The sequence below is a fragment of the Micrasema longulum genome, unplaced genomic scaffold, assembly GCF_059751315.1.
Source record: "Micrasema longulum isolate JH-2025_06_02 unplaced genomic scaffold, ASM5975131v1 h1tg000076l, whole genome shotgun sequence".
Lineage (NCBI taxonomy): Eukaryota > Metazoa > Arthropoda > Insecta > Trichoptera > Brachycentridae > Micrasema > Micrasema longulum.
Window position 1 is genome coordinate 1,718,671 of NW_028277283.1, and position 25,368 is coordinate 1,744,038.

Genomic DNA, 25,368 nt, shown 5'->3' on the forward strand with positions numbered 1-25,368 from the left:
ATTATCACATGCACTCGCCTATCCCTAAGCTCTACAGATATGGTAGTCAGTATGAGGATAAGACTGTTATTTTTGGTTCTGGACTTGATAGTTATAAAACGAGTCCGACTTATTTTTTTTTCTTGCAATATAATTCTTAAACTTTTATCTATGTTTTTCTTTTTTGCTTTTTCATATTTATGTATATATCCCGTTAGTATTTTTGGTTATTTATGTGTATTTACTTGTTACTATTGTTAATGTCATGCAATTTTATAATTTTTATTATGTATTTATTTTTTTTCTTCATATTTACAGGCAATGTATATGTTAAAGACAATTTATGCCGTTTATGTAAAAATAAATGAATAAATATACGAGGAATAGAAAAATGGAAATATGGAAATATGAAATAATGTGCATGAATTTTCGCTCGTTTACGTTTGTACTAAATTAAGATGGCTAAATTAGTATTTGTATCTTTTACCACAGCTTAGGATCTAAAATATAATTATGTTTATAAGTCCTTTATTTATATATTAATTGTTGCTTAACTCTTTATATGACACATATTTTGTGATTGACGCCTTGCGAACCTAATAAAAGATGTTTTTTTTTAAGATAATAAACCTATTGCATTTGAAGAAGCTGAGTGGAAGACTGATCTACCAGTGTACATTATTACGATTCTCTCGAGACATGAGACGAGACGAAATATTAGATATTAAATACCTCAATTCTGGTGTTATATGTACCACTCGGTTCTAGGTGTCCTATAAATGGTTAATGGTATGCATCGTATCTAACTGTTCTTTCGGTCCGTCACACGTTATCTCGTTTTTCGGTTCTATTTGCCATTGCCGCGAGATGGTCAGTTGATGGCCGTTCTTGCACATTTGAGTGTGGGCGGTGGGACTACCCACTGCCCTGTCGACTATCTACTACCTGCTACGCGGCACCAGCTCTCGGTACCCGTACCTGCTATGCGGCTGCCCCATTATGCAGCACCTACCAGACGAGCACGCAGCGGAGCGTGGCAACCCTGGCTATGGCGCATGGCGTGTCGGTAGCCAGATTACAGGTGCAGGTACTAACTCACTCCTCGCTGCTACGGGTACCTACACACTAATTATTGTCTCGTCATAATCAGATTTTTACTCACCCATTTCCCGCATCTAATGACGCATACAGAACTGTAATGAAATTGAAATATTGTTAATGAAAATACTGTACGAAATTTGATTGTAATTTATTACAGAAAAAAAAATTGTAGTATTTAAATTGACCTTACCCAGAATTGAAACCGAGAACTCGAGCATGATAGCTAAACGCGCTAACTATTACATCCACGAGGAAGGAATACACGAGAACCAACTATTGGTTTCGATCATTGCCAATGTTTACGAGTGATAATTCCCACCATTTTATATTTTGTATTTGCTAACGGACGCTGTATGTTGACATACATAATGACACGAAATACAGTAAGATAGAAAATCTTTAACTAGAAAAACAAATAGCAAAGACAATGGACAATGGTAACAAATAATTTAACATAATATGGTAAACTAGCATGACATCTTTCGGCTGTGATTTTTTCATCGATTGTTGCCATTAAATTCCAAAAACCTAGGAAGTAAAATTATTTTTAATCTTTACAACAATGTACCTATTTCTTTATTCTTTAAGCTCAACAGGGTCGACATTCCAAACACTCGCGGCCGTAGACAACGCTTGTATCTCGCGTATTTTGTGTGTAAATACGCGCGATAAAAGTATTTTCTACGGCCGCGAGAGCAGTTCAGAATAGCACCGCAGGTGTGCGTTTCGTAATTTAGTTATTATTCTGATAGTAAGTCAGAATAACAACGAAATTATGTCACGTGTTTTTTTTATGTTTAATTTTGTAGGAGAAATTTAAAAAAAAGGGCGTGGGGAAGGATGGAGCGTGAATTTAGGGTAATAAGGTATAGGATGATCATTACAATGAAACATCGATACATAATGAAATAAACATTCATAATGGGCTATATTGAAAGGTTATTTGATTATTGATCAAAGATACGTTATTTTTTAAAGCCTGGTTACGTAAAATTATTGACTAACATTTATTAAAATGTTTGACCCTTAGAGTAAATAATACGCCACCCGCTTACGGATTTGGCCATAGGTCAAAAACCACTGTATGATTATCAATCACGAAGTTAGCTGCAGTTTATATCAATACAACGGGCCCTAGGTACTCAAGTCGAGAATTGCAAGAGCCAACCGAAACCGTCCGTTATACGTTTGTTGAACCAAAAATCACCTTTGTTCTATGCTTTAGTGCAAAAAGGCGACTCTTTAAGCGAGTAGCAAATTATAACTCTGAGGTTTGATCACAAAGTGAATGGTTTAAATATTTATAATAAAAATTATATATTTATTTTTTATTGAAATAGTTCATCGCTTTAATTCGTGCTGCGCGAAATTATCTGTAACGGAATTCGCGATGATTGAACGTATTATATGGCGTATATAGAATCCTAGGCACTACCCTCCTTCCCCCTTCCATGCATGCACACCGTGTGCATATTTCGGTATTCCACATCCTCTCAACTTGCTCCGCGTGTTCGGGTCTCGGGTCCCGTGCATCGGCCGGTAGTAAAACATTCGGAACCAGACGAAAACAAATCACCGGCCGAGTGGCCCAACGCCCCCGCGGAGTCAATGGACTACCTTGGATAATGGATACGCACGTTGAGCGCGAGCGCTGGTCCACGAGGGACGAATTACACCACGGAACTGCGATCTGACAAAATAAGACCGAACTTATAAAACTAGAAACGGATCATTCTACCTTGCTAGACCGTGCGTACCTTTTTAATCCATCTCCATTTTTTCGTTACGTGACGTGTCTCCGTTTGTGTAAATTAAAGTTTTTCCACTTTTTTTGCATATTTGACCCCTTTACGAGTTAATATATCTGGTGACCCTCCAAGGCCCGTTTTGTAATGGGAAGTTAAAATTTATCTTCAATTTTATCTACCAAGTAAAATTAAGTTTTCCGTATGAAAAATTTAATATATATATATATTTTTTGTTTAATCATATTCATTTACAGGTTACCGATGAAGATAGCGTTCATAATCGCGGCCCTGATCTTATTTTTTATACTTCTCGAATGCCAGTGATTTTAGAGATAATTATCAATGTTCAATTTTCTTTCTATTGGGATCATATTAGTTTTAATCGAGAAATCAAGTGCGAAGCGAGGTAAAAGCGGGCACAAGGGAGCGTCATCAGCATATCTGTAAAATTAATACTGCTCGCTTAAAGTGGAATTTAATTCGCATAAGATTGACGTCTTCTGGTACAGAGAAATAAGAATATTCAGAGCTGGTAAAGGAAACCAAATTATTTGTGCCATTTTCCACATCCTACGAATATTAACTAACATTCTCTTTAAAATAAACATAAAAACTAAAAAAACAAAGACTCCAATTCTAAAATATTTTGGTTATTTGCGTCCTTAAAACGAAACGACTACTAGACAAATTGTTAAAAAATACAGTCACACCCTTCTCACTGAAATTATTGTATTTTAGTGTAGAACCTAAAACCCTTGCTATTTACGTTTGCATTGCTTGTGACCGTGACCCCCCAAGCGAGGATTGGCGACCCCCCCGGGGGTCGCCACCCACAGGTTGAAAAACACTGGTGTAAATAAAATAAATACTCTGCAAACAAATACAATACTATTATTTGTGAGAGAACACGCTTGATGACGGTTATTGGTGTTAGGCTTGAAAAGTATAAACATGAAAAAAAAATGAGCTACTAATTGGTTATGTTTTTGAGTTGATATTGGGGCAAAGAACTGTATGTTGATTATGTGGCGATTATGAATCTGTTGGTCATGATTAGGTACGACATTGAATTTACTGTTGATTGAGATTAGTTTGCTCACTGCTGATTTAGTTACGTAAGAACTGTAATTACCTTTTTGGGTACATTATTCAAACATCGCTCGAGATTGTGTGGTTTTGTAATTCGACTTTTATTCAACTATTAGTATGACCTCGAATGAAGATACCCAAATGTTGAATCCATTACCATATCGTTTTATTGACGGACGTTTTGTTTGATTAGTCGTGTTACAGTTTTCTTTCTTTGGTTTATTTATTATTTTGTATCTATTTTTATCAGTTTTATTTCATAAACTGTAAAATAATTCATCTATAAGAGCGAGAGAAGGAGGGCTGTTTATTTACTTGTTTTTTTGCTTTTGACGTATTTATTAGGTTCAATATATGGAAGATTAAATGGGTTCACTTGAACGCCTTACGTAAGAGTTCTTATTTAAATAAAGAAATAGCGTTTCTTTAAAATATTATATTAGATATACCTGGGTAAAAGCACACATTCAAGATTAACCCTCAGATGCACGGGCTATAAGTTAGATAAAAATAGTATTACATTGTTGAACTTTTTCACCATTTATATTAATTACGCTAATTCTTTGAATAGTATTTGTTTTTAACTTAGGATTATTGGATTCTCCCCCTCCTTGGCTGACCGTGTCTGTCTGTTGCCATATCAGATTCTAGATTCCTAACTCCCGCATAACCTTCTCCGGAGACGCGGGAAGATCTGTATTTAGTATGAATTTATCGTGCCTGTATTATATTTAGCAGGAATTGAGCTTTATAACAAAGAGCGGTAATCGAAATATTTCAACAACGTATCTTTAAGTTGTGCTGCCTTGCCTTAAATTCAGTAACTACTTCTGATTTTGGGCCATCAATTGTGAATTTCATCCCGTGAACTCTTAATGGATTCTCTGTTTTTAAAATAATAAACGACTTTTTTCTATAACTGATGAATGGTATTTTACGTATTAATTATTGACCAACGAGATTAGTAATTTTAAAATGAAATTTGTCATAAAGCTCGACAGATTGAGGCAAGTATAATGTGGATTAGTTTTATCTTTTTTCTGAATATACGAGAATACAAAAATATTGGCCTAGTGCATCTATAGTATATTAATCATTTTAGACATCTGAATACCTACCTACTATGCACTTTCATTCCAGAGAGTAGCGAAAAATTCATAGAAATAAAGTCGTCATTTTTTATTAATCCTGGTATCGAGCGAACATTTCATCCTACTCCCGCTGGGATTCTGCGCTGGTCCTGTCGGCCTATCCTCTGGAATTCCTGTCAAAATAATTATCCTCAGAGCGACCGTTGCTGGGTGAGGGAGAGGGAGGGGGAGGCGGGAGGGCCTGCCTGTCCGCCTTGTTCCGAGCTCGGAATTCCTCACTAAAATTCCGTGACGTCACCGCGCATACTACCAATGGGAGACTAGAGTGAAAGAGTGGTAGCTTAGACGAGGAATTCTCAGAGTGGTAGCGCTATGCTATGATAATCCGAGTATCGGTGTCGGCTCCATTCACTGGGGGTTGGAATGTGACTATTCATTGAGATTTCAAGGTATTTTTCTCCTCCATAAATGCACAATGATTGAGCGTACACCTGTTAATGCAGAATATACTCGTAGATATACCCGTCTCTTCTCGGAGTGCGAATAGTTACTCCGCTCTCTTAGCTTTAGCTGCTTACCATTTATAGGACACCTAAAACAACCACCATAATTATTGAGGTCTATATTTTTTATAATTATGTATTAATAAGTCTTATGTCACTAGAGTATCGTATTAACGTACACTGGTAGATCACACAATGCGATATGTTGATTGTCTTAAAAAAAAACTAAGACGTAAATCAAAACAAAAAATGTATCCGTCCTATAAAGGGTTAGACGATGGCTAAATATGTCTTTTTTTTAGAATATTGAGTTATATATTTTGTGTAAACACACTACGGTGAAAAAAATCCTTTGTAAACAAATGTTCAATGCATCTGCTGACACTAGAATCAGACTTGTAAAATAAACTTGGGATTTTTCACAGCCCATCGAAGCTCTCCTTCAAAATTTATAAAAAATAACATATCATGTTTTGCCATTATTCTTAGTTTGTATGTAAATATATATATCGTACGAATTCCGAATGGTTCAATAAACTAATCATAGTTGTTACAATATGTTTCGGGAATGATACATTGTATCTACCGGTGCTATCTGACTGCTATCTGAGATTACTTGAGGATGACTTGTGTATTTTTTATTCGCACTTTTTTGTAGAAATTTGCTTTGCATGTTAGTAAATAATAAAAATATAATACCTGATCAGAATATTCAGTTCAGTGCCTTCTTCAAAAGTGGTCCACGAAATGCATCGTTTGAAATTTGAATAATTCTTTAATTCCCGAATCATTTCATCCTCGCCACATCTCAAATATATTAACACTTCTATGAATTATTAATTATAGACACATTATTATTATAAAAGTAAATGTACCTACTGCTTCAATAACAAAATTTCACTAAAGTGACCACAGAATCGATCGAATTTTGATATTTATTTTCTTATTTACAATATATACAATTTTCGTACAATTAATTGTTTTTATAATCGTGTCCCGACTTCCTGAAATTTAATTCGTGTCTCGTTAGTCGGGAGTCGGGACTTATAATCACTTTTTTGCGATTGTATTTGTTATGCAATAAGTCAAAAAAATAATACAAATACGTAAATTATTTTCAAAAATACGAAAAACAGACGTTCTTGAAGATAATTATAACACATTTTCTACTAAATTTTATTATCTTTAAGGCAACTTCTTGCAAATATCTTTACAGTAGGTAGTAGGTACTTTTGGAACCACTTAAAAATAGACTAATTATTGTGACCTAATACTTGAGGCATTTTCACAAAAATGGCGCAATGTAAATAAAATAATAATAATAAACGTTAACTTCTAAAACGCTTCCTAACTAATGACTACTTAGTTCTTAGTAAGTTTATTTATTTATTTATTAATGAAATCATACAGTCTTTATATAAAACAAGGTACAAAAGAACAATAAAAAAAAGTAAGACCAATTACAGATTTCACACTAATTTATTATGAATGCAGGAGGAAAGGGGAAAAATAATTTAATTCTAAAAAAGTAAAAATAAAAATATTACATAAAAAGTTCATAAAAAGGAGAAGACATTTTATAGCTACTCTACTTTCCTCTCTGCTTCCATGAACATTTAAATTTAATTGTAAAAAATCACAACCAACAATAAATTATTAGATGCAGGTAGTAGATGTAAGTAAGTATAAATTAAGAGTTGAAATCAAATGTTTAAAATTTAAAGTTAAAATTAAAATGAAAAGTTTAAATTAAAATTATGTTAAAAGTTAAAATTAAGAAATTAAGTTGTTAAAGTAATAGCTATTATTATTTTCAGACTTTCATATTACCTTTTTTAAAAGTTTCTCCTTTTCTATTGAAATGTCTGTCAACACTGAAGCTTGTTTTATGGATAAGTTTCACAAAGATATCGTGATGGATGGCGAATCCCCTCAATATCTCCCCCCCCCCTACTCCTATCCACTCCCCACCCCACCGCCAGTATTCCCTATTCCCTTGGCCCTCCAACTCCGACCGTAGCCTATTATTAACAGTTTCCGGTGTATCACTATGACATCCGTGCTCGATTCTTTACTGCGCTGCTTGCGTCCTTTTCTTTCTTACAATTTATACATAGATCCTCCTACTCGCTTCCACCTCGGATAGGTACGGCCTAATGGCTGGTAAAGTTCACTTTGCTTACTGTTTCCATTCATTATTCTTTTAGTTTATTTGCCCAATTCGATGCAAAATCCAGTAATAATTATTATGTACAACGTCGTGAACATAAATCAGCTCTTCCATTTTTATTATAACTTTTGCATCCATTTCATTTTTAATCATTTATTTATAATTAATCAACGTATTTTCCACTTCCTTTGTAGAAATATAGAATGGTCAGGTCATTTGGAATGAACGAATGACAAAATAATTATAAAACATGTAAGTACCATTTTAGTAGTAGCGCGTAAATTGTAACGTGGGATAAAGACGACCTAGAAAGCTCGATAGTATTGATGTTTTGAGTAGATATTTCTTGATAAACCCCCATAGTTGATGATTTTTATGAAAATTGCAATAATGACGCAATTGCAGTCGCAGACCCTATGGCATAGTATGCTATCCCAGCAGAGGTGCGAGGCTGTGAAAGTGAGGTAATGTTTCGGAAAAAACTTAAAACCCACTTGTTCTCTAAATCATTTTGTTCATAAAGTTCACTAAATTGTTTTAATTAAAATACAAATTTAAAGCTTCAATTTAATTTATTTATCTATAGAATCACTGTGTAAAGCGCCCTTGAGGTATTATATTACGAAAATGGCGCCTTATAAGTTATCCATAATAATAATAATAATAACATATCTAGGTTTAGTTTTTTAGTAAGTTTTTCTTTTTTTAAAGAAATATTTGCGTTCTTATGATTTACCCAAATATTTAATTTTGACAGCCATTTTCAACGAGTTGTAAATAACTCACTATTAGAAAATGGGAATCAAGTTAAGATTCGAACCACGGACCTTTGGTCCGTGAGTCCGAGACACTAGCCACAGGACCACAGCCCGATTCATTTCGTTTATTGACCGAAGAGCGCTTTCATCGTCCGGTCTTAAAGATTGATCTTCTACTTATTCTCCTTCGTAAATTTTAATTAAATTTATTTATTTATTGTGGATAACTTATATAGCGCCATTTTCGTAATAAAATACCTCAAGGGCGCTTTACATGGTGATTCTACTGTTAAGTTAATTTAATTGAAGCTTTAAATTTGTAATTTGATTAAAATAATTTATTTTGTTGTCACGTGCTACGGATTTATTCAAATGATTTAGAGAACAAGTGGGTTTTAAGTTTTTTCCGAAACATCACTTCACTTTCACAGCCTCGCACCTCTGCTGGGAGAGCATTCCATGCCATAGGGCCTGCGACCGCAAATGCGCGCTCACCAAATTTAGTGCGCTGTTTGCGTAGAGGTATAATAACTTTTCCTCTCGCCGTAGACGTAGCTGATCTAAGCGTGAGACGCCTGTCAGCTAGTTCATCTGGAATGCATAGTTCCCTTAGATATTCCGGAGCCGAGTTGTGCAGTGACTTATACATAAGCCAACAGAGTTTGTATTCGACCCTCTGTGGAAAACGTAGCCAGTGTAGTTCCCGAAGTAGTGGAGTGATATGACTGAACTTAGAGATTCCGAAAATAAGTCTCGCTGCGGCATTCAATACAGATTGTAGGCGAGTCATTTTGTTCATTGGTAGACCTGCATAGATACCATTACAATAATCGACTCTAGACACTACAAACGCATTTATTAATTGACGGGCGGCATCAACCGGCAAATTTTTGCGTATGCATTTAATTTGTCTCAGCTGGTAGAAGCATGAACTTATCGTTCTACTAATTTGAGCGTCAAGAGATAGGTCAGAATTGAGTAAAACTCCCAGTAGTTTAACGGTGGGTAGAACGGCACTCCCTACATTGGGTAGAGCCGTATCCTGGATCAAATTCTGTCGTCTGGCTGAAGCCACCCACAGTTGTTCAGTTTTTGATGGGTTTAATGTTAGTCTGTTTTCAGCCATCCAGTTTCCTATTTTCTTGATGCATCCATCAATTAAATTGACAAGCACACTTCTCTCGCCTGGTTTGCAATAAAAATAAATCTGCGTATCATCTGCATAGCAGTGCGACCACAATCCACATTCTTTGATAATGTTCTCTATATCTTTAGTGTAAAGGAGATAGAGAAGTGGTCCGAGTACTGACCCTTGAGGCACTCCTGTAGACACTCGAAAGTTGGTTGAGCTTTTACCCTGGAACACGACTGCATATTCTCTTTTATTAAGATATGAACTGAACCACATATGTGCCTGATCACGGATACCATAAGTTTTCTCCAGACGTTCAAGCAAAATATTATGGTCTACAGTATCAAATGCAGCACTCATGTCCAGAAGAGCCATCAACACCAGATTACCAGAGTCCACCGACGTTATAATGTCAGACAGTACTCTTATCACTCCCGTCTCCGTGGAATGAAAACGTCGGTATGCCGATTGCCTTACCGAAAATAAAGAATTCCGCTCGATATAGTTAACGAGCCTGTGAGAAACTATTTTTTCTAGTATTTTTGATACGATGGGAAGATTTGAAATAGGGCGAAAACTGGAAAGATCTTCCACATCTAGTTGGGAATTTTTTAAAAGTGGAGTTACATTTGCTTTTTTTATGGCTCTCGGAACAATGCTGCGCTCCATGGATGTATTAAATAAATCTGTTAAAAATGGAGCTAATACGTTAATGCATTTTTTCAAAAGCCATGTTGGCATCGGATCTAATATACATTGTTTGTTGGGTAATGCTGCAACAATTTTTTTAACCTCATTTATAGACGTTGGTTCAAATTTACTGAATTTTTGAAGGGCATTATCTAAAATTACAGGTTTTTTCGCTGAACTACACGCCAGTCTGATTTTTTCGACTTTATTTGTAAAAAAGTCGGCAAAATCAGTGGCAGTAGCGCTTGTGTTAGATGTCTCTGCTATACAGTCACCACGAACAGATTGAAGGCTTCGCCAGAGTTGTTTTGGAGACTTTTTCTGTTCAGTGATTTTTGTACACCAGAAACTAGATTTTATTTCTTTTATAAATGTCCTATAAGAGGCTTGCATATCTAACCATATTGATCGGTCCAAAGTTGACAGTGTGTTTCTGTATTTGCGTTCTAGACGTCTTAGCTCTTTTTTTTTGAGTCGACAATTTTCGTCAAACCATGCATCAGATTTCCTTTTTCGAATAGTTTTCGTAGTAAATGGTGCATGTTTGTCTATCAGGTTAGATAGTACCTCATTGTACAACCCAACCAATTGATCGACGTCGTTTGAGCGACGGTCAATGTCCGGACCAATCAACGATGTCAGAAGTTCGGATTTAAAATGTTAAAGGGTCGTTTCCTTGCATCTTCAATACCACATTTTTATTTATTCATATAAAGATACATATTACAAAAAAAAAACGTATCCCTAACTCTATGAGGCCAAGAGACCCGTGTTGAGTTAGGACATAACATAATGGAGAGTGAAAGCATACATATTATTAAAGAATACTAAAAATAAAAAGTACTACATCAACATAAATTTTAATACACGTCTGGACGACACGAATAGTATATAAATCTATGCAATATTTTGCAGCAGTCTCCCGCAATGGTCTCTTCCCTATTCTTCTCTTCTCCTTTTCATAATGCTTATAGAATTTATCCATTATTTTATATATGAAGTCTAAATATACAAACGCTAACACCGCGAGACTAATGAATCCCAAACCAATATTACATTCGTATGGTGTGAATACTGACCCGCTTTTGGTGTTATAATTTTAAATCACACTCTTTCAATCACTATGTACATATTTTTGTGTGTTGCATTATTTGATTATTGTACTTGAATATGTGAATTTTAGGTAAACTAATTTTTAAATTTGACGTAGTAAATAATAAAAACAATGATGCAAAAATCCTTTAAAATGAAAATGATTGTAATATCGATTCTACTTTTCTAAATCTCTTATCTACAGATTTTTTTTTTAACTTAATTATTTCAGCTTATTATTTGTTATGTATCTTGTAGATATTATAGAAATTAACAAATTTAGTGATATACAACAGTTAGAATTGTTTTTTTTATTATTATCTTTGTTAGCTGAAGCTTTTTCACAAAAATGATGATTTATATTTGAATTGTTGTGAAGCCCTTGGGTGGTATTTTGAATCTTCTCTGCCCTCTAGAGAGTGATAAATTTGGGTATTTATTTTTTTTAATTCGACGACACTTTGCTTCATATATTGTGATAATTAAACGTCAAATGATGTATAAAACTGTTAAAAAACTAATACGGTTTGGTCAATTCAACCTGATTAAGTGTTTCGGGTCTAAGGTCTCCATAATGTTCTAAATGAAAATCATCATGCTTTATTTCGCGTGTTCATATTTATTTGACGTTCAATAATCAGCGTGGTCAGATATGAAGCAAATTGTAAACTCTTGCAAAAAATACAAATTCCAAAATGAATCAATCTGTAGGGGGTAGAGAAGATTCAGAATACCACTACTTATCTCTTAGCATAAGACAGTAGTACCTGTATTATGGGCCTTCAATATTTATTTATTTATTTATTTACTTATAAACAGTTTATTACACTTTTTTGAGACATAAATCCCAACTCCATGGGACCAAAAGTCCTGTGTTGATTTGGGACGAATAATTAGTTAACATAGACATACGAGTATATCATCAATAATATTATATGAATTAGAAACATAATAATAATTTTACAACAGCAAACTCAATAATTTGGTTTACATTTAATAAAACAAGAGAGAAAAAAATATGATTTTTAACATTCCTAACATACTTCTTTAATCTTATTTTTATTTATCTAAGTATTTTAAGTATACCGTTTGTAATACTTTGTAATTTTTTTTTCAAGTTGAATTCGTTTGTATTATTTTTTGTGTATTGGTTTTTATTGGTTTTTTTTCTTATGCATAGATTGACAGTACATGTCATTTAAAAAAAACAGGATAAAAAACCCATATAAGCATAGCTTGTCCGTGGAGGTTTACATAATATGTAATATACAGCCCTTGAGATGAATTTTACAAAAAATATCCATAATAATTTATGTTTCTAAAATCAATTTTTGCCGTATCCACATTATTGATGAATAGATTAAATAAAATGCTTGATTTAAAATTATGTATGCGACAAGAGTACGAGAGTCGCAGTTTGTGACAAGTTTGAAACGTAGGTACTCGCATAATTCGATTGGCGGACCATATAAATAATAACTATCGTTAATAATATGGTTATCCAATGATCCAGCATGTGGTATGCGTAACGTAGAGTCCGTAGTCGGGAGTCCGTAGTCGGGAGTCCGTAGTCGGGAGTCGGTAGTTCGTGTTCGTGTTCGTGACACCTGACCCCGCGGGAATGTTTTCATCTTGTCACCCGCTTTCCCCACCCCGTTCCTCGCCGGTAGAACTTGACTTTTATACCAAATTTAAGTCATCTGACTCGATAACCCCGCGCTAGTTCGGTTTGTTGCCGCCGCGGCGCCACTGTCTTGTCTATCTAGGCGTCTCCTTCTCTCGCGCCCACGCCGCCATGTGCTCGTCTCGTCAGGCCTACCCCATTTCACTATCAATTCAAGTTACAAAACTGCTAAAATAATGCCATGTAGAAGATAAACCATTTACATAAATAGTACGCCAACAATTAGCTCGATGAGCAAGTACTTCTCTTTTTGTAGAGTGCCGTCGACTAAATATAAACTTTTCACTTTTACGACGAGTTTCATCCTCGTAACGATGAAAACTTGTTGTCTCTTTTCCTCTTATAGTGAAAAGTGAAAAGTAGACGTGAACGGAGATGTCTCTTTTCGTCTTCTTGCTTTGTCTCGTTTCGTCACTGTGACGTCGGCGTAAATGCATCCTACTCTTGCATTTTCTCCCCACTCTGCGCGTTTTGGTGCGATTACCTCGTGGTTGCAGTGCGTCGCGTAGTTGCGCGTAGTTCGTACGACGCCCGCTATCGTTCAGTGGCGCTACGGACGCCGTCGTCCGCGGCTGTTTGTTAGTTGACTGCTGTGACTATTTATTTGTCTTTATATTTTCTTTCGGCAATTACAAACATAATTATATCTAAAACACCCTCACTGATCTCATCCTGTCATTTAATAAAATATTTGCGTTTAAACAGTCTTAGTTAATACATTTTCCTTTTATATAAAACTAATTCAATTTTATTTTTGGACAAATTGAAAGAGCTCATTGTACCACTCCAAAATTTTTTTGTCATAATTCATCTCAGTTTCTAACTAACTATTGTTTTTGTCGTAGTATGAATGTTTGTTAAACGACTCTGTTTTTTTTTCCAGCGGAGTGGCCGTGTGTGTGCTGAGCGGCTGCACGGACTGTAGCGGCAGCAGCGGGAGCGACATCACCGAGCCCGGCTCGCCCTACAGCCCGTCCTCCTCCAGCTCGGGCTGCGTGTCCGAGGGGGGCCCGGGGGGCGGTGCGGGGCCCAGCCAGCCCGCCTGGCCCTGGGCTAGCAAGAGACCGCGCCCCGAGAAGGGCAGTACCCTCGACTCCCTCCTCGCCGCCAAGCTGCTCACTCAGGACGCTGCCAACCACAACAACAACCTCCCGGCTGACGGTGGACCGCGCGACGCTTCCTCCCCCTGCTGCGCTCTTCCCGAAATGCCCTCCGCACGGCCCGACCCCGACTGCTTGGCCCAGATTTCCTCTATCCCTAAGCATATCATCCACAAAGTTGCGGACCAAGAAAGCCAGCTCAAGATTCAGCAAGGCCGGATTACGGAATACTTCAAGTCTCATGCGAAACCCAGCAACGGTCTGAAGCGGGATATCCAAGCGTGGATCAACCGAGCCACCGATGTAAAGAGTAGAGTTCCGCAATCTGCCGTAACTAAAGCATCTGATAATAACTTTGATAAATATATCATGTACCTTTCTCAGACGCTGAACCCGAAAGTCTTGCTGAACTCAGATATAGTGGAAGGTAAAATTGGTTTGGATTCTGTGCATAGAAATTTGAAGGGTAATGTGGAAATATTTTCCAATAGTTTATCTCAAAAACAGCAAGATAGAAAACCGCTTCCTGGCTTAAATCCAATTTCAAATTCTAAAAGTAGTTTTAGGCCTATAATTGCTCAGAAGACTGATGTTAATAAGACTTTAACTGATTTTGGAAATAAACCCGTAAAAGAGTTAAAAAGCAGAGGCAATGGTGCTGCTAAGTTGGCCGTAAAAAGAACAAGAACGACAGAGGTTAAAAAATCAACAGCTCTTAAGGTTTTAAAAACCAAAAGTATGCAGATAAAAAGTCTACCCCAAAAACCAGTCTCTTTCCAATCTAATGGTAATTCTAATATTTCCAATAAAAGCACCATGACAAACTGTATGGAAATAAATAATTCACTAACTGTCAGCAGTTCACCAGATATGTCTTTAAATAGTTCTACTCCATTGCCATCTGATACTAGAAATCTAGTATCAATTCATAATCACATGCGTAATATATTTATGAAAGTACCACCGGGAGAAAATAAACTCTTAACGGGAAATTTAAATAAATCTATTCAAGTGTCTAGTGAAAATAATGGAGTGCCTTGCTTTAATCACCAAGCACATATTCAATATTCTAATTCAAATGTGACGACAAACAATTTAAATGTAGTTACAACTCAGAGAACTGAAAATTTAGTTAAATCAATAACAAATCCACCCACCTCCAATTTAACAGTGCCTCAACCTACTGTAATGCTCACAGCAATTAGAATACCTCAACAAAACCTGCATCAGCTCTCACACGCGGAACCGCATGCGGGAAGAATTAATAATCACGTCAACATTTCCAGTCCGACCAAAATCAATGGTCAGTTCATGTTACCGTTGGTTCAGAATTTAAATGGTGCTCTTGTGCAGATACCCAATTACAAGGGTCAGAATACAGTGCTACCCCTTTCTACCCAAAATATAATTCAAAGGACAGATAGCATTGTAAACCAGCAGACCACGCAAATGTTTATCAATGGAACCATCCTTAAGATAAATGGGCCAATGCATCCAAATCTACCTGGACTCATGACTAAACAGATGACCGCGACCAGTACAACTAATGTGTCTTATACTACGCAGAAGAACATATCTACAGCTATGCCAACAGTCATGGTTTCGAAACCAAACTTCACAATGAATCTGAACCATCCCATGTTCGTTTCTTCTTCTGGGTTTATTTTGAATCCAGTTGGTAGTGTAGTTACCACGCAAACCAATACAGGGATGCCGCAAACATTTAATGGAAATGTGGTGTTAACAGCTCCCGTCCATTCCAATGTACACATGAACCCCAACATTAGCAATAATTTATCAGGGTTGTCAATGCCTACCTGTAGTATACCAATTTCGCCTTTAAAATTAGGTGATATGAACCGTGTTTTCTTAACGCCAACCCAACCCTCAATACCAAAAATTTCGCTAGCAAGTGAAACTGTTTCAAATACTGTTGTGTCAAATTCACAAATAAATATTATTACATCGAGTGTTGAAAACAGCAGTGCTAAAGTGGACATTTGTGTGTCTAATTCTACAACCAAATATTCTGTGCCTAGATTGAATTCTATAGTTGATACTGTTGTCTCACAAGCCTCACCTATTAGGATATTACCAAGTGCTATCACGTGTTCTAAGAGTGCTAATGAGAGTAGTCCAATTAAAGCGAACGAAGTGACTGAAGTGACTAAAGTGACTGAAGTGATCAGAAACAATGAGGAGGAACCTTGTGCCCCACCACCACCGTCTCTCAGGATAAGTAGAGATGATTCTGCGGACTCGATATCAACTGAATTAGATAATAGTAAGCTAGAAGATAGTTCAATCACATTCGATGAAAGCAAAAGTAGTCCAGAAACAACAAGCTTGGATCTGAATGTTACTTGTGAGACTTCTTCTATTGACTCGCCATCAGAAGCGAGTAAAGAGATAGACGATGAATCTCTACTCACAGTCGACATAAGTGCGACGGAGGAGGTTTCAACTTGCCCAAAGAGTCCCATACTATCCCAACCGAAAACTATAAGATTCCCTGCTAAGAAGAATGTTCACCATGACCCCAGAAATAGAACTAATGCTGGCTCAAGTTCTTCAGACACTAAGTATTGTCGGTGGAATGACTGTACTCTGTATTTTAATGACAGCTCAAACTTGTCGGAACATTTACAAGTAAGCATTTTTACCAATTGGGTTATTAATTTTTATATAAGTTCATACAGTGCGTTTGAATGTTTGATAAACCTATGTTAATGTATTAGTGCGTGTCAGTGAACCGAGTAAACATACAAATTTTATTTGTGTCAGCAGGCAACTAAAATATTTTATTTGAAAATGTTGTCTCACGCACACATAAGAAAAGTTTATTAAAGATTTAAATGGACTGTACACACATTATATCATAAATGTAAATTTAATACCGTGTATGAGTCCGAGAAAAAATCCAAATATGTTTTTTTGGCTTTTCAGTTGAATTGGACAAGCCGCAATGATCGGTATATTTAAATTTCGAAATTGACTAATAGACTGCTTGCATTCGATTAAATTCAACGCCGCAAATGAATCATCCCCACTAAAGAAGCGAGCAATATCACATATATCCCTAAATCCAATACAGCAAATGAGACTTACACGAGTTGTGGCAATGCAATACAGCGAATACGCCGTGCATAACTGCCACAATTAAATTCGTATAGATGCATACAATAGTAAAAATAGGTTTTCTAGTATTAATCTACAACACAAAATAAACAGCATTCAAATTTATTTTTTATCTTTTTTTTTAGAAAATCGCAATGTTTTTTCACGGTATTGAACTTGCTAAAGGATATTGTTATATTTACAACTACTTATTAATAGTATTACAATTGAGACAATTATTATTATACCATAAATTTTTTTTGGAAAGTCTAGGGCAGTGATAGCCATAATTGAGTATTCTTGTGAAATTAATTTACTTTGCCTAATGAGTTATATACCATATCACTTTGAACTGGTTTTAAAGCATATTTACTATCCTGGGTTCAATTCCCAACTGAGTCGCCATAAAATATTTCTCTAACATGTTTTTTTCTCATAATATGTATTTCATATTAATGCAGAAGCATTGAATTCATTTTACTTTCGCTACAAATAGTGTTTCTATTACAGCACCTTATGCACCATCAATCGTGGATAAGGGAATGAAATGAGAAAGTCACTAAAATATAAATATTATTTTTTATACTCAATAAAAACTAACAGTATAATGTACTAGAAACTATTAATTTTATATTGAAATATTTTTTATATCAATTTTGAGGACACAATTCACTCAGCTTTGGTTTCTCTGTTTCTTACGCAAGAAGGAGTATCATAATGCTGAACAGCTTAAAAGTATGTCAGCCCTTTACATAAATTTTATAATTTATTCTGGCCATTTTACTTCGAAGTTATATCTGAAATAATCTCTGAAAACTATTTCATGTGCGTTAACTTCCAATCTACATATCGATGATCTAGAAGACAAACGTGCTAAGCACAAAAAAATGGTTTTGACATTATAACGTTAAATGTACTAAATGAGTCTTACCATTTGCACTCACTAGAACACTAATTTTTTATCTCTTCCCAAATTGTAGTTGCATGTTCATAACAAGTGACATGCAAACAGAGACAAAAAAGCAACTTGTCAAACTTTAAACTGCTCTCCTGAAAAATTATGCAATTAGCATATTGTCTTCTAGACCAGTGGTTCTCAAAGTTTTTTGGGCATGGTACCCTTTGATCTACCCTTTTTTTTTTGTCAAAAATGTTCTTTTTAAGACCTGTTGTTAAGTTTGCGTGTTGTAATGTTCTACTTCAAAAGAATGATTATATTTTGATTTTAAAATCTTTACTGCGTGTTTTTATTGCGAAGAATGAAATTTTACCCAGTTTTACTTATAATAGCACTAAAATTATGTTTAATGTCCGATAATTGAATTCAGAGATCTGGAGCGGCATCCAGTCTAATTCTGAACTTGTTTTTAGTGTTAGCTAGCCCCACATCGCTAAGTCTTACTGTAGCAGAACCATGATAGCCTTCTCAACGACTGCAGGGATCCGATCTTCTTTAAGTCGGATCCTAATTCGAATTTTGTTTTAGAAAAGATGAATTCTCAAGGTCGATCAAATTCTCATATTCTGGCTCAGTTTAATATTGATGATTTGGTCTGATCTGCAAATGGATTCTGTATGCGCGAGCAACATTTTTCATAGGTGAAGATATTTACCGATAAAAGCGTCGACTGCCTGTTTTCTACGACAATACTTCCTTACTCTCGGAACCCCCGTGCCTCTTCCGCGGAACAACTTTTACGAACATCCGTTCTAGACCACAACATATAGTATTGTGTTTGTCATTTCCCAAAACACTTTATTTTTGCAAATTGTTATGTACCTACTTATTTTTTATTTTTTTAATTATGCTGTTTTTTAAAAAAAATATACATAATATTTGATATTTGAAATGCATGTTAAATTCACGTACATCAAAGGTAAATAATATTTTTTGCAGATGTAGCCACTCCACTGGCTCATAGGCAGGTTCTGGAGTGTCAAGTGTATTATTATTTTTTTTCAACATCAGTGTATTTTCACATCAATCACAACGCCAGGAATAGTTTTTCGTTCATGGGAATTGTTTTATTTTCTGCCTTGCTAACAACATAATATAGAAGGCTAATGATAATTACTGCAATATGTATGTTTCTTCTAGTTGCTGTAACTATTATGTGAGAATATGGCAGGATAGTCTACTTTAGAAACTTCTCCACTTTTGCTTTTTGAAGAATAAAAAATGTAAAATTCACTCGATCATGTAAATTTAAATAAATTTAAAATAAAATTTATTGGATCTTCGGTTCTACTTGGACGGTGTTCAGCATTTTTTGCCTGAGTCTTGATCGTATTGGTGCATTATATTTCTTGGAGGGCTTATTGATTACTCAAAAATTTTCTATGGACCATGATAAATATTAAAATGAGTAGGTAAGAAGGAGACTTAGCAATATTTGTCCATGCCTTAATTTTAATGTTTTTATACGAAAATGAAAATATTTGTACAAAATTTAATTTGTAACATGATTGGTATTATGTAACCAACAAAGGTAACTGAAAATTTTATACAAATATTTTAATTTTAGGATAAAAAAATTAGTGTTGACTCAAACAGCAAACATTGTTAAATCTCTTTCCTTTTAAATTGTAAGCGCAAGGGCGTGTGTTTGCCTATTTGAACAATGGAATGGAAGTTTAATTTGTTCCTTATCAATGTTCCAGGAGTCTCACGTGAATACTCAGGCTGGTTGCGAGACGTACACTTGCCTGTGGCACGGGTGCAAGGTTTACAATCGCCCATCCTGTTCCCGCTGCTGGCTAGAGCGTCATGTCTTGTCTCACGGAGGGAATAAGTTGTTCAGGTGCATTGTGGATGACTGTGGGCTGAGATTCAATACTCAGGTAATAATCCTTACAAAGTAAATACATATTTGTGTAATATTTTCCACTGTTTTGATCACAGTAATCAGATTGATTGAGGCACAGAAAGTAAGTTGAATCTTTTTATTAATAATTGGAATTTCATAAAACATATTTTATGTCTCAAGAAGTTCAATAGATTTTTGAATAATAAACACTTACATATTTATTCATTTGACGTTAAATTCATGGCAGGAATATGAAGACATGCAATATTAACAAGAAAAAAATTGTTTGTAATTTTTGTTTCATTTATTGATTCGATATTGTTATTTGTAGCTTTTTTATATTTTGATACATTTTATAAATGTATTAAATATTTCTGTTTAATTATGTATTTATATTATTGGGTAAACAAACAGTATGTACAGAAATATTGTCAATTTCTTTGTATATTAGTGTAGGACACACCAAAAAATGGTTTACACTTAAGGCAATAATTTTAATTATGTTAAATATAACAAATGTAAAAGATAAGAAATGAAAAAAATGTATATAACAATAAAATTAATTAAATATCTGCTTCTCTCAATATTTCTATGATTTTTTTACTTAAATTTACATACATTGTCATAAAAAATATCAACCTCTGTAAATCTATTGTTATATTGCTCGTATATTCTATATATATTGTAGATTGTTTTAAAAAAATGGTTGCAAAACAGAAGATTTTGTCTTCTCGGTCTAGATGTGGCACACGGAATGGAATTCTTTTAAGTAGATTAGGAGAATCAATTTTATTATTTATTCATTTGTATAAAAATAACCGGTCCAACATTATTCTTCGATTTTTACAACAGTTTATTCCATGGTACTGCATACTTTCAATATAGTTAGAGAAGTTAAGGTTTAACCGGTAATCGACCTGTTTAAAGAATTTTTGTTGGACCTTTTCTAGTCTATTAATACTAAGATTATAGTAAGGTGACCAAATAGGAGTACAGTATACAGGATGAACAAATGTTTTATAAAGTTTTTCATATGTCTCTGCATGTTTAAATCGTTTCGATACCCGCATGATAAGTCCGACCATTTCATATGTTATAATTATTATAGCATAGCATGGGTATCACGATGTTTTGTAGCATTGGTATTATAAACAATAAATAAGATGTTCAATAATATTGCAACAAATATTGTATTATTTGAGTTAGTTAATATTGTACGAGACTATAATTATTGCATTTTATGGTTTTCCAAGAATTAAGATGACCTTTCATATGATTTTTAAAAATGGTTGTAGACATGAGTATTTATTTTCATTTGAACGTGATCCAACTAATCCCCGTTTGGCTGAATTGTGACATTTATGCTCTAGTGATCAAGTCCCAAACCGAATATCCATTTTGATAGGAATTTAATCTGCATAAATTGACTTATACTCATTTCAAGACATTTTATTTTATGATTACAGTTACTGCTGCAGAGGCACGTTAATGGTCACTTTACGGAGCAAGGAACAAACACTGGTAGTGCCAAGAAGTCTTTAGATAATGGTGCCCCTAAACTTATCAAAAGGAATGGTAAAAAACTACGCTACAGGAGACAACCCTGGACGGGTAAGCATTGTATGTATATTTTCTTGAGAATATTGGTTATTTGTATGATGTGTATATAGATTTAAAAAGTTGCCATTTTCAGTTCTGGGAATCTCGTTTAGCAGAAAAATTTGGCATGAAATTATATTACATTTCATACACTGTGATATTTCATACCCCCTTGGCTGTTTATAGTATAACGATTATGCACTTTTGAAAAAACATTTTTCTTCCAACCATAAAGTATTATTTCACAAAAAAAATAATTATAGTAACTTATAAACGTTCAATTGAAGGACTATAAAGAAACTTTCGAAAATAAATACTATTTATTAACACCTGGTCAACAGCTGTCAGTCAGCAACAAAAGTATCAAAAAGTAATGAAAAAAAAACAGTTTTTCCAGAATTAACATACATATTTTATCTGTCATTTAAAACATAAAAAAAAAAAAAATATGCGTGTGAGGATTCGATCGCTATACACCCTAAAAATACAAAGTTTTTGGCGATCTCTAGACTGGAAGCGTGGCGTCTTTTGTAATCCAGTTACTTCATCATGCCCACTGTAATAATCGCTTTACATATAATATTATGTGTAATAATCACACGTAATTTATATATGATACACAAACAAAATAAGCCATAGCTCGTCGCGCCCATGCGACGGTAATTTTAGAAAGGTCTTGACGGAATGTTTTGTCATACCTGCTACAAATGCTTTTTTGAATGACAGAATATTTTGTCATACTCGGTTAACAGGTAAATTATAACAGATATGGACAGTCCAACAGATTTGAGTGTATTTTATTCAATAAAATGTGTTGAAATTATCATGATGTAATAAGTGAACTTGTGTTACTTGCAGCGCGCATATTTGACTTCTTCGATGCGGGTATAATGGAAGGGCTGCAGTACCGGCTGGTGCGCACGGGCATGTGGCGCGCGGGCGGCGCGGCGGGTGTGGCGCCCCTGCGCGGCCTGTACGAGCGGGAGCGCGGCGCGCCCTGCATCACCATGGCCGCGCGCGTGCTAGCTCGCCGCCTGCACCCCCATCTCCAGCATCCCGAGTGCCTCGTCACCTGGCTGCCACCTAACGTGTAAGTTAATCGCTTTAGTATGGCAGCTTTGCAAACTTTTATTAGAGGCTGAATTGAGTTTTTGCACCAAAACAGGTCAAGATGCCTTAACTTGAGTTGCCTTTTTTCCACACCTGCGGGCTCTTGCCTTCGATGATGATCTTTCGGCTTCATTCGGCGGAACAAAGGGATTCGGGATTAACGGGGGAGGAGGTGACAGTGCTGGATGACGATAGGGCCTCCTAGAGATGTCTGGTGATGTCCACATGCTCCACTTAAGAGCAGATGTGGAAAAAGAAAAGATTAAGATTTATCAATGGTTCGATGAACCTTTTGCAGCATAATACATTGAGTAAAATTCTTTGCTAAGATAAAAATAATTGAACAGGGATTTTTTATACTAGGGTCTAAATTTTGTCACTAGGATTTGTTAGGTTGGCTTTGGTAGGATTTTGCCAATGTTATCTTGATTCTGTGTATTTTGGATTGAAAAATGTGTTATTTATTATTATTATTTTTATTCAGGCAGCCTTTGCTGATGCGCCTATATCTCGTGTACTCCTTTTTGTCGATTTGATTTTGTATTATATTTATGGTTTGGCCGAAGTTTCTGCATTACCCAACTTTGGCTAAAAATCACACATTTGGCTACTGCCAAAACCAGCCGAAAGGTTGGTCCAAGCTGAATGAGCCATTATAATTCATGCATCCAAATAAATAAAATTGTGCAATTTCATTCTTTAAATAAGGTATCCACTTTGAAATATTTTAAATAATAATATTTATTTTTCAGATTACCCGATGAATGGTTACCCGAAAAAGATTTTGTCGCTGTAAAAGATGTTCGCATGAGCCAACTAGACCCGGCAGCTAAAGACATTTTGTACTCCGGATTCTGTTCCTCGTACCGTCACTTGCCGCAGCCTCCCGAGGAAAATATTCTTCCTAAGCCTACTCCGGAATTCAGAATACCCGCCGTTCCTGTGAACGGATTACACCGAGCTGCCAACAGAAAGAACTCCGTTTCTAGTAACGGTCACAATAAAAATACCAAGACTGATAGCGTAAAAGCCAACACTGCCAATTATTCTTTCATGAATAATAATTGTTTGTCGAGGAAACGAGTGGACTCAAACGACGACGGGAGTGGAAGAGTTACGGGAGCTGCTAAGCGGAAGCAAGGGAAGTGTTACACGGGAGAGTCTGCCTTCCGGTTGTAGGGACGGAGGCATATATTATCTCGTCTGTGTAGAGTGGATAGGGATAGGCGTATTTGTTTCCACCACATTGGCCTTTTTCGTGTATAAATGGAATATCAAAGATGCCACTCTGCCTATGCTGTACATGTTACTAAAGTAGTTTTCCATTTAACCATGTATATTCTAAGGTCTCTGTATTTTATTTCTTGATTAAAAATTTACAGCTCAATCACTTTAGAAATTTTTGTCATTATTGACTGCCGTATATAGTGATTATGAGTAATATGTTTCTCACAGATAAGACTGAAATTGTTGTATTATAAATAAAAAGGAATTATTGTTAACTTTTCAATTTAAATTTAAAAAAACAAGACTTACATTACTCGTGGTTATGTTTGGTTGGAGTCATTTTTCTATCAGAGTAACTTTTGTGTGTATATCATTTAACTTCTCTCTTTATGTCGATTATCAATATGTACTATCTTAATTCCTTCACCACTGCCATCTCTTACGATATTCTGTAATGTATGACGCATAGTGTAAATAGCCAAGACTGTACAGATTTAAGTAAAGGTTCCGAGTAACCGCATTATCATTTTGTATTCATAGAGATCTCACAATTTTCAAGATTTATTGTATTATTTTATCTGTAATTTTGTGCACAATGTAATATAATGTAAATTTATTTAGTTGAAATGATGTAAATCTGCTTTTTCTGCGTGTGAAAATGTAAGATATGAGTGTTGTGAAGTGATTAGCTGTTTATAAAGGTTTAGATAAGAGTTGTACATTAAAGGATGCTACATTCGTAGAGGATCAGTCGATAAATATAATTAGGAGTTAATCTCGATACGTGGGATCAGAAACATATTATATGAATACAGCCAGCTCATACACAAACACACTGCCAAATCGTGTACTAGCGTTGGACTTATCAATACAATATTTTGATAAATATTTTTAGGTTATGTATTATCTTTTGTCTTGATATTATATTTGAAAGCTCCAATGATTGCGCAACGGAAAGGGTGTCATATCTTCAGGCTTTTACCTGTTTCTACAACAGTGTTCGTCCATAACATCCCTTCTTCCTTATGGGATCCAAAGTCCACCAACTGCACCTAGTATGGCACCCGTTTCTGCTAAACAAAACTTTGATCTCGGATATATGTTGCGCAGAAAACTACGAAGGTCTATACAATTTACCTCTGGTTTTCTGTAGGCGTTCATTTGACCACATAACTTTTTTTTAGTTAGTAAATGATCTTTTAGAATTTAGTATAAAATATTATTTAAGATACTCTTATATTTGAACAGACTTAGTTAAATTATTTTTTTAGTAAAATTTCCAGTGTAGTTTTAGTCAATACACAACTCCTTAATAAAACATATAAATACATATATAATTTATATATTATATCCCTTCACTTGTTGAATGAT

General features: G+C 35.1%; 1 protein-coding gene across 3 annotated transcripts in view; it reads left to right on the top strand.

Moving 5' to 3' along the window:
- The window catches only part of jing (AE binding protein 2 jing), a 194,231-nt gene extending 169,973 nt beyond the window's left edge, over window positions 1-24,258 (top strand). For 2 of the 3 annotated variants that reach the window (XM_088233072.1, XM_088233089.1), the window contains exons 2-6: window positions 13,921-16,786; window positions 19,916-20,095; window positions 21,528-21,681; window positions 22,519-22,750; window positions 23,523-24,258. In XM_088233072.1, the coding sequence (XP_088089198.1) occupies window positions 13,921-16,786; window positions 19,916-20,095; window positions 21,528-21,681; window positions 22,519-22,750; window positions 23,523-23,949 (3,859 nt within the window). In that variant the 3' untranslated portion in view covers window positions 23,950-24,258. The remainder of the gene's footprint in view (window positions 1-13,920; window positions 16,787-19,915; window positions 20,096-21,527; window positions 21,682-22,518; window positions 22,751-23,522) is intronic. The other variant, XM_088233081.1, reaches the window with a different exon arrangement.
- The last annotated feature ends 1,110 nt before the right edge of the window (window positions 24,259-25,368 follow it).